At 45.8% G+C, this 25640-nt stretch overlaps 1 protein-coding gene across 4 annotated transcripts in view; it reads right to left on the reverse strand.

Annotated features, from left to right (window-relative positions):
• Window positions 1-25640, reverse strand: part of LOC137380364 (cadherin-related family member 4-like) — a 177448-nt gene that overhangs the window by 136319 nt on the left and 15489 nt on the right. For all 4 annotated transcript variants that reach the window (XM_068052295.1, XM_068052294.1, XM_068052291.1 and 1 more), the window contains exons 3-6: window positions 18527-18723; window positions 16500-16665; window positions 15886-15974; window positions 12042-12152 (exon numbers count right to left, since the gene is read on the reverse strand). In XM_068052295.1, the coding sequence (XP_067908396.1) occupies window positions 12042-12152; window positions 15886-15974; window positions 16500-16665; window positions 18527-18723 (563 nt within the window). The remainder of the gene's footprint in view (window positions 1-12041; window positions 12153-15885; window positions 15975-16499; window positions 16666-18526; window positions 18724-25640) is intronic.

Below are 25640 nucleotides of genomic sequence, written 5' to 3' on the forward strand. Positions count from 1 at the left end.
ATTGTGCTGGATGGGAATTACCAGGAGGTTTTCACTGTGCTGGAACTGGGATTACCAGATGGATTTCACTGTGCTGGAACTGGGAAAACCAGGAGGTCATCACTATGCTGGAGCTGGGAATACCAGGTTATCACTGTGCTGGAGCTGGGATTATCAGATGGATTACACTGTGCTGGAACTGGGATTACCATGAGGTTATCACTGTGCTGGAACTGGGATTACCATGAGGTTATCACTGTGCTGGAACTGGGATTACCATGAGGTTATCACTGTGCTGGAACTGGGATTACCATGAGGTTATCACTGTGCTGGAACTGGGATTACCATGAGGTTATCACTGTGCTGGAACTGGGATTACCATGAGGTTATCACTGTGCTGGAACTGGGATTACCATGAGGTTATCACTGTGCTGGAACTGGGATTACCATGAGGTTATCACTGTGCTGGAACTGGGATTACCATGAGGTTATCACTGTGCTGGAACTGGGATTACCATGAGGTTATCACTGTGCTGGAACTGGGATTACCATGAGGTTATCACTGTGCTGGAACTGGGATTACCATGAGGTTATCACTGTGCTGGAACTGGGATTACCATGAGGTTATCACTGTGCTGGAACTGGGATTACCATGAGGTTATCACTGTGCTGGAACTGGGATTACCATGAGGTTATCACTGTGCTGGAACTGGGATTACCATGAGGTTATCACTGTGCTGGAACTGGGATTACCATGAGGTTATCACTGTGCTGGAACTGGGATTACCATGAGGTTATCACTGTGCTGGAACTGGGATTACCATGAGGTTATCACTGTGCTGGAACTGGGATTACCAGGAGGTTATCACTGTGCTGGAACTGGGATTACCATGAGGTTATCACTGTGCTGGAACTGGGATTACCATGAGGTTATCACTGTGCTGGAACTGGGATTACCATGAGGTTATCACTGTGCTGGAACTGGGATTACCAGGAGGTTATCACTGTGCTGGAACTGGGATTACCATGAGGTTATCACTGTGCTGGAACTGGGATTACCATGAGGTTATCACTGTGCTGGAACTGGGATTACCATGAGGTTATCACTGTGCTGGAACTGGGATTACCATGAGGTTATCACTGTGCTGGAACTGGGATTACCATGAGGTTATCACTGTGCTGGAACTGGGATTACCATGAGGTTATCACTGTGCTGGAACTGGGAATACCAGGAGGTTATCACTGTGCTGGAACTGGGATTACCAGATGGATTACACTGTGCTGGAACTGGGATTACGAGGAGGTTATCACTGTGATGGAACTGGTATTACCAGATGGATTTCACTGTGCTGGAATTGGGAATGCCAGAAGGTTATCTCTGTGCTGGAACTGGGAAAACCCAGAGGTTATAACTGTGCTGGAACTGGGATTACCAGATGGATTACACTGTGCTGGAACTGGGATTACCGTGAGGTTATCACGCTGCTGGAACTGGGAATACCAGGAGGTTATCTCTGTGCTGGAACTGGGATTACCAGGAGGTTAACACTGTGCTGGAACTGGGAATACCAGAAGGTTATCTCTGTGCTGGAACTGGGAAAACCCAGAGGTTATCACTGTGCTGGAACTGGGAATACCAGGAGGTTATCACTGTGCTGGAGCTGGGATTACCAGATGGATTACACTGTGCTGGAACTGGGATTACCGTGAGGTTATCACGCTGCTGGAACTGGGAATACCAGGAGGTTAACACTGTGCTGGAACTGGGATTACCAGGAGGTTATCTCTGTGCTGGAACTGGGAAAACCCAGAGGTTATCACGCTGCTGGAACTGGGAATACCAGGAGGTTAACACTGTGCTGGAACTGGGAATACCAGGAGGTTATCACTGTGCTGGAGCTGGGATTACCAGATGGATTACACTGTGCTGGAACTGGGATTACCGTGAGGTTATCACGCTGCTGGAACTGGGAATACCAGGAGGTTAACACTGTGCTGGAACTGGGATTACCAGGAGGTTATCACTGTGCTGGAACTGGGATTACCAGGAGGTTATCACTGTGCTGGAACTGGGATTACCAGAAGGTTATCACTGTGCTGGAACTGGGAATACCAGGAGGTTATCACTGTGCTGGAACTGGGATTACCAGGAGGTTATCACTGTGCTGGAACTGGGATTACCAGGAGGTTATCACTGTGCTGGAACTGGGATTACCAGGAGGTTATCACTGTGCTGGAACTGGGATTACCAGGAGGTTATCACTGTGCTGGAACTGGGAATACCAGGAGGTTATCACTGTGCTGGAACTGGGAATACCAGGAGGTTATCACTGTGCTGGAACTGGGATTACCAGGAGGTTATCACTGTGCTGGAACTGGGATTACCAGAAGGTTATCACTGTGCTGGAACTGGGATTACCAGGAGGTTATCACTGTGCTGGAACTGGGAATACCAGGAGGTTAACACTGTGCTGGAACTGGGAATACCAGGAGGTTAACACTGTGCTGGAACTGGGAATACCAGGAGGTTATCACTGTGCTGGAACTGGGATTACCAGGAGGTTATCACTGTGCTGGAACTGGGAATACCAGGAGGTTAACACTGTGCTGGAACTGGGAATACCAGGAGGTTATCACTGTGCTGGAACTGGGATTACCAGGAGGTTATCACGCTGCTGGAACTGGGAATACCAGGAGGTTAACACTGTGCTGGAACTGGGAATACCAGGAGGTTATCACTGTGCTGGAGCTGGGATTACCAGATGGATTACACTGTGCTGGAACTGGGATTACCGTGAGGTTATCACGCTGCTGGAACTGGGAATACCAGGAGGTTAACACTGTGCTGGAACTGGGATTACCAGGAGGTTATCACTGTGCTGGAACTGGGATTACCAGGAGGTTATCACTGTGCTGGAACTGGGATTACCATGAGGTTATCACTGTGCTGGAACTGGGATTACCATGAGGTTATCACTGTGCTGGAACTGGGAAAACCCAGAGGTTATCACTGTGCTGGAACTGGGATTACCATGAGGTTATCACTGTGCTGGAACTGGGATTACCATGAGGTTATCACTGTGCTGGAACTGGGATTACCAGGAGGTTATCACTGTGCTGGAACTGGGATTACCATGAGGTTATCACTGTGCTGGAACTGGGATTACCATGAGGTTATCACTGTGCTGGAACTGGGATTACCATGAGGTTATCACTGTGCTGGAACTGGGATTACCAGGAGGTTATCACTGTGCTGGAACTGGGATTACCAGGAGGTTATCACTGTGCTGGAACTGGGATTACCAGGAGGTTATCACTGTGCTGGAACTGGGATTACCAGGAGGTTATCACTGTGCTGGAACTGGGAATACCAGGAGGTTATCACTGTGCTGGAACTGGGAATACCAGGAGGTTATCACTGTGCTGGAACTGGGATTACCAGGAGGTTATCACTGTGCTGGAACTGGGATTACCAGGAGGTTATCACTGTGCTGGAACTGGGATTACCAGGAGGTTATCACTGTGCTGGAACTGGGAATACCAGGAGGTTATCACTGTGCTGGAACTGGGAATACCAGGAGGTTATCACGCTGCTGGAACTGGGATTACCAGATGGATTACACTGTGCTGGAACTGGGATTACCGTGAGGTTATCACGCTGCTGGAACTGGGAATACCAGGAGGTTAACACTGTGCTGGAACTGGGAATACCAGGAGGTTATCACTGTGCTGGAACTGGGAATACCAGGAGGTTATCACTGTGCTGGAACTGGGAATACCAGAAGGTTATCACAATGCTGGAACTGGGAATACCAGAAGGTTATCTCTGTGCTGGAACTGGGAAAACCCAGAGGTTATCACTGTGCTGGAACTGGGAAAACCCAGAGGTTATCACTGTGCTGGAACTGGGATTACCAGATGGATTACACTGTGCTGGAACTGGGATTACCAGGAGGTTATCACTGTGCTGGAACTGGGAATACCAGGAGGTTATCACGCTGCTGGAACTGGGAATACCAGGAGGTTAACACTGTGCTGGAACTGGGAATACCAGGAGGTTATCACTGTGCTGGAGCTGGGATTACCAGATGGATTACACTGTGCTGGAACTGGGATTACCAGGAGGTTAACACTGTGCTGGAACTGGGAATACCAGGAGGTTATCACTGTGCTGGAACTGGGATTACCAGGAGGTTATCACTGTGCTGGAACTGGGAATACCAGGAGGTTATCACGCTGCTGGAACTGGGAATACCAGGAGGTTAACACTGTGCTGGAACTGGGAATACCAGGAGGTTATCACTGTGCTGGAACTGGGAATACCAGGAGGTTAACACTGTGCTGGAACTGGGAATACCAGGAGGTTAACACTGTGCTGGAACTGGGAATACCAGGAGGTTATCACTGTGCTGGAGCTGGGAGTACCAGAAGGTTATCACTGTGCTGGAACTGGGAATACCAGGAGGTTATCACGCTGCTGGAACTGGGATTACCAGGAGGTTAACACTGTGCTGGAACTGGGAATACCAGGAGGTTATCACTGTGCTGGAGCTGGGAGTACCAGGAGGTTATCACTGTGCTGGAGCTGGGAATACCAGGAGGTTATCACTGTGCTGGAACTGGGAATACCAGGAGGTTATCACTGTGCTGGAGCTGGGATTACCAGATGGATTACACTGTGCTGGAACTGGGAATACCAGGAGGTTATCTCTGTGCTGGAACTGGGAAAACCCAGAGGTTATCACTGTGCTGGAACTGGGAATACCAGGAGGTTATCACGCTGCTGGAACTGGGATTACCAGATGGATTACACTGTGCTGGAACTGGGATTACCGTGAGGTTATCACTGTGCTGGAGCTGGGATTACCGTGAGGTTATCACTGTGCTGGAACTGGGATTACCGTGAGGTTATCACTGTGCTGGAACTGGGATTACCGTGAGGTTATCACTGTGCTGGAACTGGGATTACCGTGAGGTTATCACTGTGCTGGAACTGGGAATACCAGGAGGTTATCACTGTGCTGGAACTGGGAATACCAGGAGGTTATCACTGTGCTGGAACTGGGAATACCAGGAGGTTATCACGCTGCTGGAACTGGGATTACCAGATGGATTACACTGTGCTGGAACTGGGATTACCGTGAGGTTATCACTGTGCTGGAGCTGGGATTACCGTGAGGTTATCACTGTGCTGGAACTGGGATTACCGTGAGGTTATCACTGTGCTGGAACTGGGATTACCGTGAGGTTATCACTGTGCTGGAACTGGGAATACCAGGAGGTTATCACTGTGCTGGAACTGGGAATACCAGGAGGTTATCACGCTGCTGGAACTGGGATTACCAGATGGATTACACTGTGCTGGAACTGGGATTACCGTGAGGTTATCACTGTGCTGGAGCTGGGATTACCAGGAGGTTATCACTGTGCTGGAACTGGGAATACCAGGAGGTTATCACTGTGCTGGAACTGGGAATACCAGGAGGTTATCACGCTGCTGGAACTGGGATTACCAGATGGATTACACTGTGCTGGAACTGGGATTACCGTGAGGTTATCACTGTGCTGGAGCTGGGATTACCGTGAGGTTATCACTGTGCTGGAACTGGGATTACCGTGAGGTTATCACTGTGCTGGAACTGGGATTACCGTGAGGTTATCACTGTGCTGGAACTGGGAATACCAGGAGGTTATCACTGTGCTGGAACTGGGAATACCAGGAGGTTATCACGCTGCTGGAACTGGGATTACCAGATGGATTACACTGTGCTGGAACTGGGATTACCGTGAGGTTATCACTGTGCTGGAGCTGGGATTACCAGGAGGTTATCACTGTGCTGGAACTGGGAATACCAGGAGGTTATCACTGTGCTGGAACTGGGAATACCAGGAGGTTATCACTGTGCTGGAGCTGGGAATACCAGGAGGTTATCACAATGCTGGAACTGGGAATACCAGAAGGTTATCACTGTGCTGGAACTGGGAAAACCCAGAGGTTATCACTGTGCTGGAACTGGGATTACCAGGAGGTTAACACTGTGCTGGAACTGGGAATACCAGGAGGTTATCACTGTGCTGGAGCTGGGATTACCAGATGGATTACACTGTGCTGGAACTGGGATTACCGTGAGGTTATCACGCTGCTGGAACTGGGATTACCAGGAGGTTATCACTGTGCTGGAACTGGGAATACCAGGAGGTTATCACTGTGCTGGAACTGGGAATACCAGGAGGTTATCACTGTGCTGGAGCTGGGAATACCAGGAGGTTATCACAATGCTGGAACTGGGAATACCAGAAGGTTATCTCTGTGCTGGAACTGGGATTACCATGAGGTTATCACGCTGCTGGAACTGGGAATACCAGGAGGTTATCACTGTGCTGGAACTGGGATTACCAGATGGATTACACTGTGCTGGAACTGGGATTACGAGGAGGTTATCACTGTGATGGAACTGGTATTACCAGATGGATTTCACTGTGCTGGAATTGGGAATGCCAGAAGGTTATCTCTGTGCTGGAACTGGGAAAACCCAGAGGTTATAACTGTGCTGGAACTGGGATTACCAGATGGATTACACTGTGCTGGAACTGGGATTACCGTGAGGTTATCACGCTGCTGGAACTGGGAATACCAGGAGGTTATCACAATGCTGGAACTGGGAATACCAGAAGGTTAACACTGTGCTGGAACTGGGAATACCAGAAGGTTATCTCTGTGCTGGAACTGGGAAAACCCAGAGGTTATCACTGTGCTGGAACTGGGAATACCAGGAGGTTATCACTGTGCTGGAGCTGGGATTACCAGATGGATTACACTGTGCTGGAACTGGGATTACCGTGAGGTTATCACGCTGCTGGAACTGGGAATACCAGGAGGTTAACACTGTGCTGGAACTGGGATTACCAGGAGGTTATCTCTGTGCTGGAACTGGGAAAACCCAGAGGTTATCACGCTGCTGGAACTGGGAATACCAGGAGGTTAACACTGTGCTGGAACTGGGAATACCAGGAGGTTATCACTGTGCTGGAGCTGGGATTACCAGATGGATTACACTGTGCTGGAACTGGGATTACCGTGAGGTTATCACGCTGCTGGAACTGGGAATACCAGGAGGTTATTACAGTGCTGGAACTGGGATTACCAGATGGATTTCACTGTGCTGGAACTGGGATTACCAGATGGATTTCACTGTGCTGGAACTGGGATTACCGTGAGGTTATCACTGTGCTGGAGCTGGGATTACCAGATGGATTTCACTGTGCTGGAACTGGGATTACCAGATGGATTTCACTGTGCTGGAACTGGGAATACCAGGAGGTTATCACTGTGCTGGAGCTGGGATTACCAGATGGATTACACTGTGCTGGAACTGGGATTACCGTGAGGTTATCACGCTGCTGGAACTGGGAATACCAGGAGGTTATTACAGTGCTGGAACTGGGATTACCAGATGGATTTCACTGTGCTGGAACTGGGATTACCAGATGGATTTCACTGTGCTGGAACTGGGATTACCAGATGGATTTCACTGTGCTGGAACTGGGATTACCAGATGGATTTCACTGTGCTGGAACTGGGATTACCAGATGGATTTCACTGTGCTGGAACTGGAAATGCCAGAAGGTTTTAACTGTGCTGGAACTGGGATTACCAGGAGGTTTTCACTGTGCTGGAACTGGGATACATACGAACATACAAATTAGGAGTACGAGGTCACTCGGCCCCTCGAGCTCGCTCTGCCATTCAATAAATTCATGGCTGAACTGATGACTCCACATTCCCACCCACCCCTGATAACCTTTCACCCCCTTGCTTATCAAGAATCTATCTACCTCTGCCTTATAAATATTCAAAGACTCTGCTTCTATTGCCTTTTGAGGAAGAGAGTTCCAAAGACTCACGACCCGCTGAGAGAAAAAAATTCTCCTCATCTCTGTCTTAAATGGGTGAGCCCTTATTTTTAAACAGTGACCCCTGGTTCTAGATTCTCCCACAAGCGGAAACATCCTTTCCACATCCACCCTGTCAAGACCCCTCAAGATCTTATATGTTTCAATAAAGTTGCCTCTTACTCTTCTAATCTCGAGCGGATACAAGCCTAGCCTGTCCAACCTATCCTAAGACAACCCACCCATTCCAGGTATTAGTCTAGTAAACCTTCTCTGAACTGCTTCCAACGCATTTAAATCCTTCCTTAAATAAGGAGATCAGTATTGTACACAGTACTCCAGATGTGGTCTCACCAATGCCCTGTATAGCTGAAGCATAACCTCCCTACTTTTGTATTCAATTTCCCTTGCGATAAACAATAACATTCTATTTGCTTTCCTAATTACATGCTGTACCTGCATACTAACTCTTTGCAATTTGTGCACTAGGACACCCAGATCCCTCTGCATCTCAGAGCTCTGCAATCTCTCACCATTTAGATAATATGCTTCTTTTTCATTCTTGCTGCCAAAGTGGACAATTTCCCACTTTCCCACATTATACTCCATTTGCCAGGTCTTTGCCCACTCACTTAACCTCTCTATATCCCTCTGTAGCCACCTTATGTCCTCTTCACAAGTTACTTTCCTACCTATCTTTGTCTCATCGGCAAATTTAGCAACCATACCTTCAGTCCCTTCATCTAAGTCATTTATATAAATTGTAAAATGTTGAGGCCCCAGCACAGATCCCTGTGACACACCATGCGTTATATCTTGTTGGAACTGGGAATACCAGGTTATCATTATTGTGCTGGAACTGGGAACTCCAGGAAGTTAGCATTGTGCTGGAACTGGGATTACCAGGAGGTTATCACTGTGCTGGAACTGGGAATACTCGGAGGCTATCACTATGTTGGAACTGGGATTACCATGTGGTTATCACTCTGCTGCAGCTGGGAATACCAGGAGGTTTTCACTGTGCTGGAGGTGGGAACACCTGGTGGTTAGCATTGCGCTGGAACTGGGATTAGCTGGAGGTTATCACTGCTGGAGGTGGGATTACCAAATGATTTTCACTGCGCTGGAACTGGGAATACCAGCAGCCTCTCATTGTGTCAGAACTGGGAATACCAGGAGGTTATCATTGTGCTGGAACGTGGAATACCAGGAGGCTATCACTGTGTTGGAGCTGGAATTATCAGGAGGTTTTCACTGTGCTGGAAATGGGATACATACGAACCTACGAATTCGGAGGAGTAGGCCACTCGGCCCCTCGAGCCTGCTCCGCCATTCAATAAATTCATGGTTGAACTGATTCGATAATATGCTTCTTTTTTATTCTTCCTGCCAAAATGGGCAATTTCTCTTTTTTCCACATTATACTCCATTTGCCAGGTCTTTGTCCATTCACTAAACCTATCTATATCCCTCTATAGCATCCTTATGTCCCCTTCACAACTTACTTTCTTACCTATCTTTGCGTCATGAGCAAATTTTGCAACCATACCTTCGGTCCCTTCATCTAAGTCATTTATATAAATTGTAAAAAGTTGAGGCCCCAGCACAGATCCCTGTGGCACACCACTTGTTACATCTTGCCAACCAGAAAATTACCCATTTATGCCTACTGTCTTTTTCCTGTTAGCTAACCAATCTTCTATCCATGCTAATATGTTACCCCCTACACCATGAGCTTTTATTTTTTGCAATAACCTTTGATGTGGCACCTTTTCAAATGCCTTCTGGTAATCTAAGTACAATACATCTACCAGTTCCCCTTTATCCACAGCACATGTAACTCCCTCAAAGAACTCCAATAAATTGGTTAAACATGATTTTGTTTTCACAAAACCATGTTGAGTCTGCCTGATTACCTTGAATTTTTCTGTGTGCCCTGTTATAGCATGATTAATAATAGTTTCTAACATTTTCCCTAAGACAGATATTAAGCTAACTGGCCTGTAGTTTCTACTTTCTGTCTCTCTCCCTTTTTGAATTACAGAGTTACGTTTGCTATTTTCCAGTCCAATGGAACCTTCCCCAAATCGAGGGAATTTTGGAAAATTAAACCTGAAGCATCAACTATTTCACTAGCCACTTCTTTTAACACCCTCAGATGAAGTCCATCAGGACCCAGATACTTGCCAGCCCGCAGCTCCAACAATTTGTTCAGTACCACTTCCCTGGTGATTGTAACTTTCTTGAGTTCCTCCCTTCCTTCTATTTCCTGACTTACAGCTAATAATGTTACTTGTATCCTCAATAGTGAAGACTGATGCAAAATATCTGTTCAATTCATCTGCCATCTCCTTATTATCCATTATTAATTCCCCAGACTCACTTTTCATAGGATCAATGCTCACTTTGTTAACTCTTTTCTTTTTTTGAATATTGATAGAAACTCCTAGTATCTGTCTTTAAACTTCTAGCTAGCTTTCTCTCGTACTCTAATTTGACCTTCCTTATCAATCTTTTAGTCATTCTTTGCTGTTTTTTATATTCTGTCCAATCTTCTGACCTGCCACCCATCTTAGTGCAATCTTTGCTTTTTCTTTAAGTTTGATACTATCCTTAACTATTTTAGTTAACCACAGATGGCGGGTTCCCCCTTTGGAATTTTTCTTTCTTGTTGAAATGTATCTATTCTATGTATTCTGAAATATCCCCTTAAATGTCTGCCACTGCATCTCATTGACCTATCCCTTAACCTGATTTGCCAGTTCACTTTAGCTAGTTCTGCTTTCATGCACTCATAATTGCCCTTATTTAAGTTTAAAATACTAGTCTTGGACCCACTCTTCTCTCCCTCAAACTGAATGTAAATATGATCGCTGCTACCTAGGGGCGCCTTAACTATGAGGTTATTAATTAAACCTATCACATTGCACAATACCAGGTCTGATATAGCCTGCTCTCTGGTAGCTCCAGAACATACTATTCCAAGAAATTATCCCAAAAACATTGTATGTAATAATCCAGATATTATTACCTTTGAGGTTCTGCTTCTTAATTTAGTGCCTAATTCCTCATACTGACTATGCAGAACCTCTATGTCGTTGGTACCTACATGGACCATGATGACTAGATATTCCCCCTTGTGCTGTATGTTCCACTCCAGCCCTGAGCAGATATCTCGAACCCTGGCACCGGGCAGGTGACACAGTTGCCATGAGGTTATCACTGGAGCTGGAATTACCAGCAGGTTATCACAGTGCTGGAGCTGGTCTAACCAGGAGGGTTTCCGTGTCCAGGAACTGGGATTACCAGGAAGTTATCACTGTGCTGGAACTAGGAATACCCGGAGGGTATCACTGTGCTGGAACTGGGAATACCCGGAGGGTATCACTGTGCTGGAACTAGGAATACCCAGAGGTTATCACTGTGCTGGAACTGGGAATACCCGGAGGGTATCACTGTGCTGGAACTAGGAATACCCAGAGGTTATCACTGTGCTGGAACTGGGAATACCCGGAGGGTATCACTGTGCTGGAACTGGGAATACCCGGAGGTTATCACTGTGCTGGAACTGGGAATACCTGCAGGTTATCACTCGGCTGGAACTGGGTTTACCAGGAAGTTTTCAGTGTGCTGGAACTGGGTTTACCAGGAGGTTATCACTGTGCTGGAGCTGTGAATATGAGGAATTTATCACTATGCTCGAACTGGAAGTACCAGGAGTTTATCGCTGTGCTGCAGCTGGGAATACCAGCAGATTATCACTGTGCCAGAACTGGGATTACCAAGAGCATCTCACTGGCTGTATGGGAGCTGGAATAATCCTCCCTCATGGTCGCCTTTGCTCAATTTCTTTGGTTGAGGACTATGAAAAGGATGGGGAATTCAAGCTGACTCCGCATCCATTAGTTAACCAGGCACTCAGTAGCGCCCAGATGCACAAGGTGCAGCAATTCCGCTGGGATCAGCACCTGATCAAAGAGACCCAAATTGGTGCTGAGTTGTTAGTAGTTTCTTACTGAGGCCTTTGACCCATCAAGAACAAGGCTTGAAAGTGCCTGTGCAACCTCTAGAGCTCGGGTTCCTGCTGTGCAAAGCCACTACACCAGTCAGTGCCTTCGATTCCTGTTCCAATCAAAGAGCAACAAAACCACAGACATAATGCACTTTACCCTCTCCTCATTATGATGACCAAAGCCATTGAGTGGAACATGGATGCTTCCTGATTGGTCTATGCTGAACTGCTGTTTCGCAGAAGCAGGAATGGCATCAGTGATAGTGTACTGCAATAAAGGAATAGTGAAGTTAGTAACTTAGTACCACATTATTTAAACCCTACCTGCACAATTATAACTATCTGCTGCAGGCCAATTAGGTTCAACAACATCATACATTTCGTTACCTGTATCAATGTGACTCAGTTAGTAGCACTCTTGCCTCTGAGTCAGAAGATCACGGGTTCACGTTTCACTCTAGAGACAGGAATGTAAATTCGCAGATGACCGTACAGTACTGAGGGAGTGCTACCCTGTCAGAGGTGTTATCTTTTGGATGAGACGTTAAACTGAGGCCTCATCTTCTCTCTCTGGTGAAAGTACAAAAATCCATGACATAATTCGAAGAGCAGCAGGGGAGGCCTCCCCAAGTCATCTGGCCAAGATGGGCGAGTGCTACCACTGAGCCATGCCGACACCTTAGCAGTGACGTTATTGATGGACCAGCAGAACTTGAACTTCATGCTTTAGGACTTTTATCCGACAAGAGTGCTTTTATTTCACCTTCTTTATTCAAACTGTTCGTTTCATGGCAGTAAAACTGTATCGACTATTACCTTGTGCAATTCCTATTTGATTTTTTAAAATCGATTCATGGGACGTGGGTGTCACTGGCCAGGCCAGCATTTGTTGCCCATCATTAATTGCCTTTGAGAAGGTGGTGGTGAGCTGCCTTCTTGAACTGCTACAGTCCATGTGGGGTAGGTACACCCACAGTGCTGGCAGGAAGGGAGTTCCAGGATTTTGACCCAGCGACAGTGAAGGAACAGCGATATAGTTCCAAGTCAGGATGGTGTGTGGCTTGGAGGGGAACTTGCAGGTGGTGGTGTTCCCATGAATCTGCTGCCCTTGTCTTTCTAGGTGGTAGAGGTTGCAGGTTGGAAGGGGCCAAAGTGAGTTGCTGCAGTGCATCTTGTAGATGCTGCCATTGCTTTGTCCTGGATGATGTCAAGCTTCTTGAGTGTTGTTGGAGTTGCACCCATCCAGGTAAGTGGAGAATATTCCATCACACTCCTGACTTGTGCCTTGTAGATGGCGGACAGGCTTTGGGAAGTCAGGAGGTCAGTTACTCGCCATAGAATTCCCAGCCTCTGAACTGCTCTTGTAGCGACAGTATTTTTATGACTGGTCCAGTTCAGTTTCTGATCAATGGTGACCCCCAGGATGTTGATAGTGGGGAATTCAGCAAAGGTATTGCTATTGAACATCAGGGGGAGATGGTTCGATTCTCTCTTGTTGGAAGTAGTCATTGCCTGGAACTTGTATGGTGAGAATGTTACTTGCCACTTATCTGCCCAAGCCTGGATGTTGTCCAGGTCTTGCTGCATATGAACACGGACTGCTTCAGTATCTGAAGGGTTGTGAATATTACTTAACATTGTGCAATAATCAGCAAACATCCCCATTTCTGACCTTATGATGGGAGGAAGGTCATAGATGAAGCAGCTGAAGATGGTTGGGCCTAGGACACTACCCTGAGGAACTCCTGCAGTGGTGTCCTGAGACTGACATGATTGACCTCCAACAACCACAACCATCTTCCTTTGTGCGAGGTATGACTCTAACCAGTGGAGCGTTTTCCCCTTGATTCCCACTGACTTCAGTTTTGCTCGGGCTCCTTGATGCTATACTTGGTCAAATGCTGCCTTGATGTCAAGGGCAGTCACTCTCACCTCACCTCTGGAATTCTGCTCTTTTGTCCACATTTGGACCAAGGCTGTAATGAGGTCAGCAGCTGAGTGGCCCTGGTGGAACCCAAACTGATCATCAGTGAGCAGGTTATTGCTGTGTAAGTGACGCTTGATAGCTCTGTCGATGACAGCTTACATCACTTTTTGATGATTGAGAGGTGCTTGATGGGCCAGTAATTGGCGGATTTAATTTGTCCTGCTTTTTGTGGCTAGGACATACCAGGGCAATTTTCCACACTGTTGAGTAGATGCCAGTGCCCATCCACTTGGGACTTCTGGCTGAAGTTGTTTACAAATGCTTCAGCCTTGTCTTGAACTGATGTGCTGGGCTCTCCCATCATTGAGATTGGGGAAATTTTTGGAGTCTCCTTCTCCCCTGGTTAGTTGTTTAACTGTCCACCATTCATGACTGGAGGTGGCAGGACTGCTGATCTTTGAAGTGATCAGTTGGTTGTGGGATCACCTAGCTCAGTCTATTGCATGCTGCTTCCACTGTTTAGCATGGATGTTGTCCTATGTTGTAGCTTCACCAGGTTGGCACCTCATTTTTAGCTCCTGGCATGCTCTCCTGCACTCCTCATTGAACCAGGGTTGGGCCCCTGGTAGCTGAGGGATATGCCAGGCCATGAGGTTACAGATTATGGTGGAATACAATTCAGCTGTTACTGATGGCCCACACCTCCTGCTGGATGCCCAGTTTTGAGCTGCTGGATCTGTTCTGTATCAACCCCATTTAGCACAGGGTAGAGCCGCGATAGAGTGCCCTGAATATGAAGATAGGGATTCATCTCCGCAAGGACTGTGTGGTGGTCACTCCAACCAACACTGTCATGGACAGATGCACCTACACCAGCTAGATTGGTGAGGACGAGGTCAAGTAAATTTGTCCCTTGTGTTGACTCTCCCATCACCTGCCACAAACCCAGTCTGGCAAATATGTCCTTTAGGACTTGGCCAGCTCAGTCAGTAGTGGTGCTACCGAGCCACTCTTTGTGATTAACATTGAAGTACACCACCCAGAGTACATTCTGTGCCCTTGCCACCCTCAGTGCTTCTTCCAATTGTTGTTCAACATGGAGGAGTATTGATTCATCGGCTGAGGGTGGGCAGTAGGTGGTAATCAGCAGGAGGTTACCTTGTCCATTTTTGACCTGATGCCATGAGACTTCATGGGGTCTGGAGGCAATGTTGAGGACTCCCAATGCAACTCTCTCTTGACTGTATACCACTGTGCCATCACCTCTGGTGGGTCTGTCCTGCCAGTGGGGACAGGACATACCCAGGGATGATGATGGTGGAGTTTGGAAAATTGGCTGTAAGGTATGATTCTGTGAGTATGTACATCAGGTTGTTGCTTGACTAGTCTGTGGGACAGTTCTCCCAGTTTTGGCACAAGTCCCAAGATGTCAGTGTGGAGAACTTCACAGGGACAACTGGGCTGGGGGTGCCTCTGTCATATGGAATCTGGTGTCTGGTTCACTGTCCGGTTTCATTCCTCTAGATGTTCGTAGCAGTTTTGATACAACTGAGTCGCTTGTTAGGCCATTTCAGAGAGCAGTTAAGAGTCAACCACATTGTTGTGAGTCTGAAGTCATTTGTAGGCCAGACCAGGTAAGGACAGCAGATTTCCTTCTCTAAAGAGCATTAGTGAAGCAGATGGGTTTTTACTACAATCCAGTAGTTTCATGGTCATCATTACTGAGACTAGCTTTTTATTCCAGATTTTATTAATTAATTGAATTTAAATTCCCCCTGCTGCTGTGGTGGGATTGAACTCATGTCTCTGAAGCATTGTTCTGGGCCTCTGGATTACTAGTCTAGTAATATTACCACTATTCTGCTGTGCCTCAAATAAACCCTTTTGAAGATTTGTTTTCGTCTGTCACAGTTAGAGACAGTGTAGCCACCCAAACCACAACCACTGGGACTCGATCTCTGACTGCAGGGATATATCTCACACACTCTGGGATCAACCAACTTGAATGTTTGAGTCTCTGTGGAGTTTATAGAAGACCCGCACAGTCACCCCCTAACTGTAAAAGTGTACTTACTATAAAATTCTCTGCATACGATGGCGCTGACACAATGGTGTAGATGTGGGAGAGAGGTGCCGCTGTTTCTCGTACGTAAACCGTGGCTCCTGTGTGAGTTTAAAATATTTCTTGAGAAAATGATGTCATGAGGAGTAATGACTGTGGTGTAGCAATACATTAGAAAACTTCTGTATTGTGGTATTCTTGCTGTTTTGCTCTGCCCACAGCCCATTAACAGTTCCTAAAGGGCATGGGCCCATTCAACATCCACTCACTGTTCTGCATGGGTCCATATTTCAAAACCAGCTCTGAGTGGGTAATAGCCAAGAGTCAAATCTTTGCTGAATTCAAACTCATTGTCACAAAATTAGCAATCACACTGAAAGGTTCAGGCTGGCTGGTGTAGAAACCATCTCACCTTAGTGCGATAAGTGGGACTCTTCTGAGATTGGGTTTGAGATAAATTGTTGGGCCAAAGAAGAGGGAGCTTTACCCTGAATCTAATTATACCATAGCTGACCTGGGAGTGCTGGGATAGCTGGGAATGCACTCCACTCCACGGCACTAACATTCCTAAGCCCACTCAGCACAAAACTCACAGGAAGACCAAGATTGAAATAGAAATTAGCTACCTCCTTGAGTCTGGAAGTGTACACCACACTGCTCATCTTGGACATCTTGAACAAATAGCTGGAGATATTCAACGTGTCTGTCAGAATTAAGTGCCTCGATTGTTATGGTGAGTATGTACATGGGAGTCCATTCATAATCCAAGGCTGCATGGTTATTCAGAAAAATCTAAAACGAAAAATAGTATTTTTAGAAAAGTACATTAGTGACAGAAGTTGGGAGAACACAGGCAAAAAAGGAGGCCCAGCACCACTTTTTCATGGGCAACTCGGGGTGGCAATAAATGCCAGCCCTCCCTGTGGTGGCCATTTCCTGAGAATGAATTTTAAATACTAAAACCAAAATATCACAACTGATTAAAGCTCCTGTTATACTAGCACATTCCCCTCAATATGAAGTTGTATCCAATGTATATCAACTCAAGACACAATGTTGAGCTCTTTCTAACTCCTGATCACACCTAAACCAGATGGAGTGAGATTCCCGGTCAATTGTATAGAGTGCAAAGGACTGTTGGCAATGATTTTTTATGAACAAATTCCTCTTTATGCTATTTGTAACTGAAACTCAACAAGCTAATACCATTACTTTATGAGAGAGAGGAGTTGACAGAAGCACATTACGTTTTTTTAACGCATTCATGGGATGTGACCATCGCCGGCTAGGACAGAATTTATTGTCCATCCCTCAATGCCCTTGAGAAGGTGATGGTGAGCCGCCTTCTTGAACTCTACAGTCCACGTGGTGTACGTACACCCACAGTGCTGTTAGGGAGGGAGTGCCAGGATTTTGATGCAATGACAGAGAAGGACTGGTGAGAGTTCCAAATCAGGATGGTGTGTGACTTGGAGGGGAACTTGGATGTGGTGTTGTTCCTGTGCATCTGCTGCCTGTCTCATTCTGGAGACTGCAGGTATGGAAAGTGTTTTATGACAATATTTGTACCTTTATGCCTCTAGCCCAGTGCAAGAAAATATATTTAAAAGGCACTGGGACGTGTCCATTGAATCTCCTCAACTCAGGCTTTTGAACTGAAAGAATTATTTGGCTGCTGATGTTTACCATTTTCTGGCAGCACTGTTCCATTTTTCTACAACTTTCCTTACCAATCATTTGCTGAGCCATAAGTTCTATTGTCAGTGCATGATGGGATGATGGTATCAAATGGTTCTGTCAACTCTTCAAACATTCCCCCTCCCCCTTCCCTCTTTCTCCCAGAGGGCTGCATTAAGGTAAGTGTTTGGGATGACGATCAGTGGGACTGGGGAGTCACAAGATTTCCTTGTGGAACCTCCCAGGGTCATTCCTATTCCTCCAGACCCACAATTTAACAAAGAAAATGAATAACATTATAATAACTTATCTTGCTGGGGTCTCTGTGGTCCAATGCTCCACTTCCTGACAGGGGTAGTCAAGACTGCAGTCAGTTCCTGATGACCTCATGGGAGCCCAATCTGCATGGTTAAAGAAGGACCCGGCTGCCTTTGAACGGGTGTCCTTGGCGCCTGTGATTTAAATTTGCCGCCATCAGGATCATGACAGAAAGTCAGCTTGAGCTGCTAACTCTGGATGGACCTATCCCTGGACATTTCATTACATGACCTTGCACCTCCAAATACCCTGCCCCCACACTGCCACCATTGGGCACTCAACACGTCCCACCTCACAGAGCCTTGCTTTCCCACAGCCAACAGAAAGTGAACTGTCTCATTGTTACTGCATTGGATGACTCTAGACTGTCAAACAACCTTTGCCTATCTCCAATAATTTCATAGCTGGCAAACAAAACTGTTTAAAGACGATGCAAATAAAAACACAAAACTTGTTTTAATGCCCCATTGATTTTTTCCTGGGTTGCTCACAGCAGTATCCTGGAGATTAATCTTTAATTCCAGGAGATTCCAGGGCACACCTGCAGAGTTGACAACCCAAAGGTTCAATTTTATCAGCAACCCTGCCCAGGTTCTGACTGAGAGTGAAAATTCTCCCAAGGTGTCTGTAGGTGAAGGAGAGGGAACACTAAACATACCTCTGCTTTGTAATAATCTGCATCCTGAGTCTCAAGTGTCATTATCAAAGTGAACGTAAAGAAGTTATTCTCTGGTACGGAAGTGACAGTCGCTCTCTGAAGCACATCGTTGAACACAGTTGCCCGGAACTCATGAATCTTGGTTCCTGGAGGACTGTTCTCTGGTACAGCAATACTGCTTTCGAAATTGTCCACTACTAAAACAAAAAGGAAGACAAAACACTGTTAATCTCGGAAGCCACGTCAAGGGATTGCCACTCTTCTGTCAGCCGTGACTCAATGGTAGAGCTCTCGCCTCTAAATCTAAAAGTTATGGTTTCAAGGCCCACTCCAGAAACTTAAGCACAAAAACTAGGCTGACATTCCAGTGCCATACTGAGGGAGTGCTGCACTGTCAGAGGTGTCGTCTTTAGGATAAGATGTTACACAGAGTCCCTGACTACTCTCTCTGGTATACATAAAAAACAATGCCATGGTACTATTCCAACGAAGAGCAGGGGAGTGATCCCCAGTGTTCTGCCCAATATTTACACTCCTCAATCAATCTCACTGAAACAATTATCTGATTATCACTGCTGTTTGTGGAAGTTTGCTGTGTACAAAATATCTGCCACATTTCCGACATTACAACAGTGACTACACTTCAAATGTACTTCATTGGCTGTGAAGCACTTTTGGACATCCCGAGGTCCTGAAACATAACCATCCACCATTGATATGCCAATCCTTATTCAGTATGTTTCGTCTGTCTCATAGTCACTTTCTCTGAATGCATTATATCCATCAGGTAAATATCTGACCTTCGCTCACTCAGTTCTGTTTGTTTTGCCCTTTGTAGAGGAGAGCTCAAAATATGAGGGAGAGGGAGAGGACTGTAGGTGGCCACCACAAATGGTCCAGCTCATTAATGCAGAGGAGGATGCCATGGAGATATGTAGCATATCTATGCCTCTCTCAGTTGGAGATACAGTGAGCTCCCAGATAGCTCGTGACACAATTACAAATATCTCTGACACACATATGCTGCCTTTATTTCATCAATGACTGAATTTTGAGAAGACTGAGTATGATGATTGTCATGGCTGTGACTTTGCTATGACTAACTCATATCCCTTTCTTTCGTCATCAGGGCCTTCACATATACACATGTGTCATAGGACATCCATGAGGACCATTCGTCAGAGGACATCATTCCTTCTGAGAGTGTATTATCACAGGACCTACAACCATGCACCAACACCGATATTCACATTGCAGAAGGTCCACTTAGACTTAGTTGGGTTTTCACCTGGTGATTCACACCTCACAGGTGAGCAGGAACAGACATTGGTTGTAAAGACAGCTCAGTAGGGTCTGTGTCAGGGCAGGGGCACAATCCTCTCCAAACTCTGCTCAGCTGGACACAGATGCGAAACCCCAGGGGCTGTCATGAGAAGGTGAATGCTAGAGGTACATCAGCAACTGAACTCAGTACTGACAGACTTGCCACACACTCTCCACAACAGCGGAGAAGGTGGAAGAGTTCAACTGGATTATTAGTGTGTAGGTGGTGCTGGGAATTGGGAGAATGTCTGCCATGGAGAGAGTGGCCGCTTCTCTGGAGCTTCAAGCACGGCTCAGAGGAGTCCATTCAGGTCATGTCTATGGCCAACCTGTCTGCTGCATTAAACAGGATGGCAGGTACCTTATCTGTAGCCTTGCATCTCATCAGTGATCTCCACCAAGCTGGTCTACAGCAACGTGGTAGGGATGATAGTGAAAGGGGGCATGGAAGTTGGAACTGCACTCAAAGCTCTCCCACTTCTCAACCATTGCCAATACTCAACATGCTGCCTTGTCTCCCGATGGCTGATATGCTCCAAGATGGAGCCGCCTTTGGCAGGGCACTCAGGGGTTCCAAAACCCAGAGGTCACAGGCCAAGAGCATCTCAGAAGTCAGGTCAGAGATCTGAGCAGCCTGCCTCTACCTCTGCTGAAGCCACATCAGATGCACCACATAGAAACTGTAGGAAGCATAAGTTGAAGAATTGTAACTCACCAAGTGTATACACATGGGAGTTTGACAAATTGTCATGTTGTTAAGTTTCCTTTGTTTTATAACATAAAATGTAATGATTAGAATCACTTCCACATGTTGCCCATTATTGCATCCCAAGTGCTAACTCGCCCTTTCAGTTGTTTCCCAATGAGTCAATACAGGATGGGACCCATTGGGCTGTTCTGCAATGGATGGACAAGTAATTAATGGACTGTTTAGCACAATGGCAATGGGTTGGTGTGGTGGGGGTGGAGGCTGGGTTTAGGCAAGGTGGTCCTGGTTGTGGGAGAATTTCATTTGTGATGTTTCATACGAGGTGAACCTTCACAATATTAGGTTCCCCCGGGCAGCAATGTAAGCAGCTGATCTGGCGATTGGAGGCCCATTTTCATCCTCCTCTATGTTCCTATTAGATGAATGATGAGCCCTTTCGTCCTCCTCCACCTGCAGTCCTCTCTGCTGCACAGTGTGGTGCAGGGCACAACACACCATCATTCTAGACACCCTCACTGAGGAGTACTGACGGATGCCTCCAGACATATCTCAGCACCTGAATGTTTACCTTCAACAGTACAATGGCTTGTTTGATGACATATTTGGTGGTCCTCTGGCTCTTATGGTAGTGTTCCTGCACCTCATTGGTGGAGTTCCTCACTTGTCTCCTAAGTCTGCTCTTGCTGGACCTTTTCCTGGAACGGTAACATTTGTAACATTGGAGTGCTACAGGATGAATTGTAATAGCTTCCAGGTAATTTGGCACAGACCTGCATGAACCTTAGCTATGCATTGATGGGCGTATATCTCTTGTGGTTTATAAACTCTGCTGGTTGCTTTAGTGGTGCTTGGATTGCCATGTGTGTGCAGTTGATGGCACCCTGTACCTGGGGGTATCCAGCTATTGTCATCGTGGGGAAATTTACATAACGGCCCTGGCAAACAAGCCATCAGTGACTGGTCTTGTGCATTTACATGCATCGGACTGGGAGATTCTGGATATGTTTCCTGTAGTGCCCTGGCAGGATCCGAAGGGAAGGAAATTGAAGGCAGTGGTCTCTATCACAGCTGCTGGTAATGCCTGGCCACCAGGTCCAGCAGGGTGCAGGTCTGTCTGTAGAAGGCTGCAGCTGTCTGCCACCACCTGATGTGACAACCTCAGCCTGTGGAAGCACTGTTCTTCTGCGACATCAGGGGAAGCTGAGTCTTTGTTTGTAAACCTTGTGATGTGGCAGTGCCTCCTGCAATCTTGGCCCCTCCCCTGTGCACCTCTATTCCACTCCAGAAAGCCAGATGGTGAAGGATAGAACTGCAGCCAATCTTTACACATTTTTATAAGCATTTATTTACCAAGATACACTTTCCAAACATGTACCTCCTAACCCAACAACCATAGTTTCAGTCTGTTCCTTTCTGTAGGAGCACAAGTGAATCCCACGTTAATGCCCACCACCTGCATACAATTAATATACAATTAACATATTCCCTTCTCTCTCGAAATAAACATTTGAGTTTAGATGTCCAACCAGAATTTCAAAACAAATTAAATCAAAGACTTCCATATTCTGTACAAAGGGTTACATTGCGAGATGCCCCTCCTCTCGCACCCCTAACAATTTCTTTGTACTGGCATTTCTGTTGGTAAAACAATCAGACAGTTTATGACTTGTATCAACCAATTTAATTTTAGAGAGTTCCTTTCTCTCCAGCATTTGTTTCGAGGCAGAAAGGTTAGTTCATAACCTTGGGATGAACTTTATGAGTGCGCCACAAATCATGGTGGCGCACTCTGACCTCGGCGATCTTCGGGCATGGATGCGCTGTCACTGAGCCTCCGCGATATTTCGCGCGGGGGGCTCATTTAATGGAGGGGGTAGTGTGGCGACCCCAATGATGTAGAGGGGGCAGCTGCTCCGTCCCTGGCAACGGCATCCAGTGCCAAAGCACAGGTGCCGGCGCCATTTTTAAATGGCTTCAAGCCCTTCAGGTAAATTTCACTGTTTAAAGGTCCCGCTGCACTAATATTTGAAATAAAATTTTATTCAAACTTTGCATCCTCACTCCCCCCCAAACCAAATGAGCTCTCAATAAATAAAATTAGCGATACCCCCAGAAAACCAATTCATCAAATAACGAACTTTAACCCCCACACCTTCAGAACATTTGACCCTCAACCCCTTCCCACTATCCCCACAACCAATCGGAGTGGTTTTCCCCGCTCCTACACCCCTCCCGACCTGAAGATTTCACTGCTCCCCCCTCCCCACCAGTGTCACGCCTTGGAACTCTGAATCGAGTTCCGAAGGCACAGGACTTATAGCCGATAGCTGTAATATCGCCGTGGGACAGCCACCTGGATAAAGTTAGTTGATTTGCAACATTTTAACTTAATTTTAATATTGAAATGAAGGCCCTGCTGCCGAGCGGCAGGAGTGCCTGCACTGAGGTCCCACTGCCGCCAGTAAATGCGGCAGGGCCTTCCTGGTGGCGGCGGGTCGTGGTGGGCCTCTCCCTGTAGAATTTTCTAGGCCCCCCTGCTGCAACTTGCGACGTCGGAGGGCTAGTAAAATTCAGCCCCTTTTCTCACACATATTCCCTAGACTGTACATTATCCCACAATGAACGATTATCAATGGGTATACTGTCTTCAGTATGCCCCTTCTACAGAATCTCACTTAAAATATTTGACAAATAGGATCCCATATCCACTGCCTCCGCAAGAGCCAGTGTTTAGGGAGCCAAAGTACATTTAACAACTCTTTTTATTTTCTTAGCTTCCCAAGCTAAAGGACAACATTTCCCATTCTCACCAACTGAAATGTTATGAAACCAGCTGCAGGAGAATACCAATCTGGAAGATGAGCATGTGAAACATCACTAAAAATGACTAGTTTCATGTTATTTAGGCCATCTGAGGATGGGAATTTAAGTACACTTTTCTCCAGATATAATTTTATTAATATTTTGTTGCCTTTAAAACGTTCTCTCGGGTGTTTCATCGTCGTTCTTAACTCCAACACATCAAAACTAGCATCTGGTCTAGTCTGAGTGCCCAACTAGTTCAACTAACTGACAAGCTTCACAATTGTTCTGTCTCTTCTTCAGATACAAGACCATCTTTCTGTGATGACCTAGTATGATTAACTGGGATCGGAGTAACCCTTTCTAAATAGGATTGTTGATTTAATGTTATTCCAGACTTACTCTTCTTAATATCTAAACCAATATATGTACACGTCTTCAAGCTTGACTCCCAAATTTAAATTCTGCTCTAATCTTATTAATAACACATTTTTCCAATCTGACAGCACCACCCCAGGAGAAATTATTAACATGCGTCATGAAGTTGCCTGAAAGTTTTTCTTTATAAAACCAATGAAACATTGTGGGATCTGCTTTTACTTGAACATAATGTACTTCAACTGAAACAGATCTCATTGAAAAATACCACACTGTGGAGGCATCATTCCATAGATGCATTCGTTCAGTTTCTATTGTTTCCCTTCTCCATCTGTTACCTCTGAGTAGTTTCAGAAACACTTCTCTCTGAAAAGTATCAATCCACAGAAATGCAGTTTTTATGTCAATTGATCTATACTCCCGTGAATATGTGGCCAAAAGAGTTCAAATGATTTTAAGATTACTTTTCCAGCAGTGGGAGAGTCCGTACTAACATCTGTATCACAGGGTTGCTCTTCAAAACCCCTCGCTTTAGCTTTGTAAGTCCCATTGGGAAGGACTTTTTCAGTATAAATCCATCCATGTGATAAGGCTGGTTTTTCCTTATCTGGTACCTCAGAATAAAATCCAAACTCTCTCCAGCTATCTAATTTCCTTTGTTTTGCCTCTAATAAACTAATAAGTTAATCCTCAAATTTATTGGCACACCAAACTTAACGATCATGAGGACTTCTGTTTCTAGTTCTGTTTCGAGACTCCAGTGACCTTTATTTCATTAGCTAATCTATTCAAGCTAATGCCTCTACTTCTCTGTCAGGGCTACTACTGGGGAATCTCCCTCTTACACTATTGGAGGCTCTTTCTCTGCTACATGATCATTTTTTGGCACAAGAGTCACTTTTGGACTCAATGTCAGGCTAAGATTTAAGTACTGTCTTATCATCAAGACCTGTTACCTTACCAGACCTTTCCATTCCCTATAAGCCTCTCTCTTATAACATATTAAACCTCCTGAATGAAACTCTGTCGCAGATGGCCTTATATGATGCCTCAGAGCTCTCTGACTTTTCTCCGAGACTCCAGCCTTGAAGAAAACCCATCCCCTGCATGTAAAGGATTCAAATGTGCAGGCAAAAAATTGAACGAATTATAATAGTTTCTCGCGCAGAAAGACTATCACACAGAACAGAAGACAACTTCGGATACCACCCATAGACTGATTGAAAGGGAACATCACTCCAACCATCTGGAGGGGATTCTTTGCATGAACCACCCATACCAGGGCAGTTGTCAACTTGCAGTCTGGTTGATCAGCTAAAATATTATGCAGCATTTTATCGATCACTGCGTGATTCCTTTCACAGTGTCCATTGCTGAAAGAACTTTCAGTTGTGGTATTCATGACCACAATGTACATGTTTTCACACATCTCTGATCTCATCATTGGAAAATTCTCCTCCAATATCAGTCCAATATCAGCTGGTGTCCCATGTCCAGTCCTATCCATTTCTCCATGATTTTGTCTGTATTAACCCTTGTGTTTACTATTATTGTAGAAAGACTAAATCTGGTCAGCAGGCCTTTAGATCCATGGCAGCTACCTCGTTAAAGTCATGTCCCAATGGAACTTGGCATCATCCTCCGATAGCTTTTACAGATTTCAGGCTTCTCATTAATCTCTTCCATTAGCCTCGTTTAAGCTTCTTTTAGCAGGATTTTTCTCCTTTGACTAGTGGAAGAGAGCAAATTCTCTACGTAACTTTAGGACAATTTGCTTTTTTTTCCTCTCTGATTTTTATCATCTGATGCCATTAATACTTGTCTAACACTGATGAAAAACATCAAGTTTTGTTAAGGGGATACAATTTGCTCACTAGATAAACTGTAGATCAACAGAAATTC

This window comes from Heterodontus francisci, chromosome 19 (genome assembly GCF_036365525.1).
Source record: "Heterodontus francisci isolate sHetFra1 chromosome 19, sHetFra1.hap1, whole genome shotgun sequence".
Classification (NCBI taxonomy): Eukaryota; Metazoa; Chordata; class Chondrichthyes; order Heterodontiformes; family Heterodontidae; genus Heterodontus; species Heterodontus francisci.